Source organism: Chanos chanos, chromosome 6, assembly GCF_902362185.1.
Source record: "Chanos chanos chromosome 6, fChaCha1.1, whole genome shotgun sequence".
NCBI classification, from domain to species: domain Eukaryota; kingdom Metazoa; phylum Chordata; class Actinopteri; order Gonorynchiformes; family Chanidae; genus Chanos; species Chanos chanos.
The window spans coordinates 21,022,617-21,026,637 of record NC_044500.1 but is presented as its reverse complement, the minus strand read 5'-3'; the positions used below and the strand labels follow the sequence as shown (position 1 = coordinate 21,026,637).

Here is a 4,021-nt window from a genome sequence, read left to right as displayed (position 1 = left end):
TTATACAAACACAGCATAAACCCAATTTCAGAACTGACAAACGGACGATGTGCAGCGGTTTCACATTCTTTAACAGAACATGTCTTCTTCAGTCACAGCTGTGTCCCAATATTGGAAAAGAGCCTCTGTGTAAGAGAGCTTTTATGTAAGGTTTGGCATTGGCTATGGAATCCTACCAGCCTGCTCAAACAGATGCAGAGTGCGGGCTGGCTGGATGATTTAATGCCAGAAGTATCCCAAGAATGGTACATGGATCTAAACCAACAGCCTTGGGCAAAGCATGGGAACATCTAAGCCTCCTCCGTAAACAAACGGCCCCACTCCAGGGGGAAAAGGAGATAAGGCAGGAAACAAAGAATGGGAAGTGTGCAGCTTGAGCTAAAGCCTGAAAACGTGAGACGTGGAAGTATGCAAGCCAAGGCGTGGAATTTGTTTACTGCATGACCTTTTGGAGAAATTGGCTAGTTCAACTAGAAATGCCATTTCTGGGCATTAGTCATGTAGCCACAGACACTGGTCCCTTGTGTAAGGAGAGGAATCATTGTCATTCCAATCATTCAAAAAAAAACAAAAACAAAAAAAACCCCACGGATGACAGCCGTTACCATGGCTGGATATGAAACTGGAGAGGCCCATGCTGTGAGTGTGCTGCGGTGAGCTGCAGTGTTGTTGTAGGCCCATGGGCTACGTGAGACATTTACGAGCCTCTGTGGACTTACTCAGACAGATTTGTTGGGCACTGTACCCAGCCCTGACAGCTGATTGGACATGGCAGACCCCACTGGCAAAGTCTGCATTAATACAAAGGCTATGCAGAGAAATAGCCCACACAAACAAACTGAGAAAAGCATAAAGCTATGTCCTATGTAGCCTCATTTTTTTAGTATTATTTTAGTTACGTTATTAATATTAAATAGTTATGAGTAGCATACACCCAAACTACAGCTTCTTAAATTTACTTGTTTTCAAACACAGCTGAATTATGCTGTGTAGAGTTTTTACAAAGACTTGGAAGAATCGTAAAATGTGTCTCCAGGTGATACACAGACGTAACGCTGAGAATATTGCGGGTCGTCGAATGGTCACATGGCCTTTGGACTAGCGCGAGTAAAGCTTGTCCGAACGAGTTGGCTGTGTGTTTCGATTGTTCTTACTCCCTGACAGATGGGGGCACTAGAACACTACACAGAGGAGCATATATCCAGTGAGAAAACATGTATTCCAGCGCTCCATTGACCGGCCGACCTCTTAAAATGTGTGTAGACGTTATTTAATGTTCATTCAGTAAGACTGTTGAGGGATGTGTGTACATACTGAGAGGAAGTCAGAGGCACTGCTGGTGCCATTTTTACTTTGTTGTTTCCGGACTCTCCTCAGGTACAGTGTAACTGTGACAGTTTCATAACGATTGCAGATTATGTACTCCCTGCCTACTAGCCATACAGAACAATGGCACTCTTGCCGAATCAAAACATAACACGACGAGCCGTCCCCTGGTATGCATTTTTTATGCAAGAGGGAACGTTTCTGAGAAGAAACTTGCCACAAGCTGTTGGGAAGAAGTTTTTTCACGCTGAGCACGTAAGACACTAGACGTGCAAATGTTACAAAACCGTACGTTTCACGCTCTCGTAACCTTTTTCATCCTCCGGTCGCTGCGGTGGATGGCGGGGGTGCGACATGATTTTTTCTGACGTAAATAATGGAGACGACGATTTTGCTTCATCCTTTTGCAGACATGCCATGAGTCAAATGCCCTACCAGTTGTCCACCACAGCAAGTATGTGTGTGACCTTCCAGCGAACCACAGATTCCCTATGGGAAAATTTCCCAAAGTTCTCAAGTGTTTGCTCGATGACCAAGTAATAAGAAACAAACAGGTGAGTAACTCGGTGTCATCGATGCTGACTTTTTGGTTGTTTTGCTATTTTCAGTGTATTCTGTTTTAGGTTTGGGCTCCCAAACTGGCGTCAGAGCAGCTGCTGGCAGGCGTCCATACAGAAGACTATTTGAAACGATTCATTGGTGGGAAAACGACTGATGACGAACAGAGGCGGACGGGTTTCCGTTGGAGTGAGGGAATAGTACAGCGGTGCAGATATGAAACAGGTATCAGTAAACACACAGATACCCAGCGTGTGCTTAAAACTAAAAGTAATTGCTTTGCAACTCATTGTAATGACAATTTTATTGCAGTTTGGTTTTGCACATAGATATGATGAGAGAAAGGTTTTCTGATATAACGTATGACTAATTAAAACACAGATTATGTCGTCATCGATATGGTAACACAGGTGGCACAGTGCTAGCAGCAGAGATTGCCTTGCAGAGAGGCTTGGCTTGCAGCACAGCTGGCGGTACACATCACGCTTTTCCAGACTACGGCTCAGGTTTCTGTCTGCTCAATGACCTGGCAGTCACAGCCAAACATTTAGTGAGCGAGTCCGCATCCAGAAGGAAGATTCTCATCGTGGATCTAGATGTGCATCAGGTACATATTGTTTTTGTAATTCCCTCTCTGTGTTTGTTGTTGTTAGTTGTTGTTGTTTGTGTTATAACTGTGACTCTGTAAAAAACATAGTTTCTCCCTGTCCTTCAGGGTGATGGCACGGCGTACATCTTCAGAGACGATCCAGACGTCTTCACATTCTCAGTGCATTGTGGGAAAAACTTCCCCTTACGGAAACAGCAAAGTGATCTTGACATTAGTGTAGAGGAACACATGGAGGATAAGGAATACCTGGCTACAGGTGAGTGATGTCACGGTCTTACACATTTTCACGGTGTCCCAACAGAGACGTTCTAGTGATAAACAAACCATTTAAATGTGACTAATGATGTAGAATCTATTCCCAAATTTGGTTTCAGTGAAATTGAATGTGACTTGACAAAGTTCTGTTGGAATCTGTTTTTATAGTTTTAAAAGCCTTTGTCCTTTGGTTGATTGGTTAAAGTGTCTGAGCTCATCAGAGTCGCTGAGAACGTCTCTCTGTTTCAGTGGAGGCTCACCTGCCCTGGCTGCTGGAGACTTTTCGGCCAGACCTGGTCCTCTATGATGCTGGTGTTGACCCTCACTGGGAAGATGAGCTGGGGAGACTTCGCCTTACAGACCAGGGTGAATACCACTGCACTGGCTCTTGAGCACAATCACTAGTCCTTTTAAACAATTCACTGTTAAATGTATTTTTGCGGTGAGGGTTTTTTTTTTTTTTTTTAATTAACAAACTCTTGCTTATCTTTGCTTGCACAGGCCTCTATCAGAGAGATCTGTATGTACTTAACACCATGGTGGGAAAAGGCATACCCATAGCCACTGTGATTGGTGGAGGATATTCCAGAGACATAGACAAATTGGCTCTCAGACACTCCATAGTCCACAGAGCAGCCACTAAGGTAAGGCAACTATGGTAGACAATACACCCTGTTCACACACATCAGTGGGAACTCAGTTGTTCAGTTTGTTACCTTCTGCATCAGTACAGGTGCTAGGGGAAGTGTAGTAAAACCTTCAGTTATATTGTATTCTCTAATGCTATACTCTGTAACAAACCTTATACTGATGGTAACAGTAACATAAAAAAAGGGCTATATTAGGTTATGTATTCAGGAGTATTCTGTGGCTCTTTTTTCCCAGGTTTGGAAGGAAAAACGTATGTGACAAAAGAAACCACTGCGGACTGATGACGGCCTTCTCGTTTGGGAGTAAATCACCTTATGAAGTCAGAGACCATCGTTTTATGAGGTGTAATACTGACTGTAAAAATGATTCTCAATCATTAAAACAGATGTCTCAACTTCTTAATATGTCAAATTTGCATGTTGTTTTATGAGAGGCTTGAAAGCACTGGTAATTTTAAGTTTTTGAACGTGTCACACACTCTTTATCTTTACTCTTTAAGTGGCATACTAAAAATATTGTCCAGACACTACTCCATCTGTTTGCTGTAATAAAAAATGACATTCCAAAAAGACGTTAAAAACAAAATATATTTATTTCAGACTAAACACACACTCAGGACAT

At 42.8% G+C, this 4,021-nt stretch overlaps 1 protein-coding gene across 1 annotated transcript; it reads left to right on the top strand.

Moving 5' to 3' along the window:
• The first annotated feature begins 1,449 nt into the window (after nt 1-1,449).
• On the top strand, nt 1,450-3,787 carry hdac12 (histone deacetylase 12). Its single transcript, XM_030778151.1, has 8 exons — nt 1,450-1,581; nt 1,737-1,880; nt 1,950-2,109; nt 2,295-2,491; nt 2,600-2,750; nt 2,999-3,115; nt 3,251-3,393; nt 3,635-3,787. Exons 1-8 carry the CDS (start codon nt 1,450-1,452, stop codon nt 3,656-3,658), a joined length of 1,068 nt encoding a protein of 355 aa, XP_030634011.1. The 3' UTR covers nt 3,659-3,787.
• The last annotated feature ends 234 nt before the right edge of the window (nt 3,788-4,021 follow it).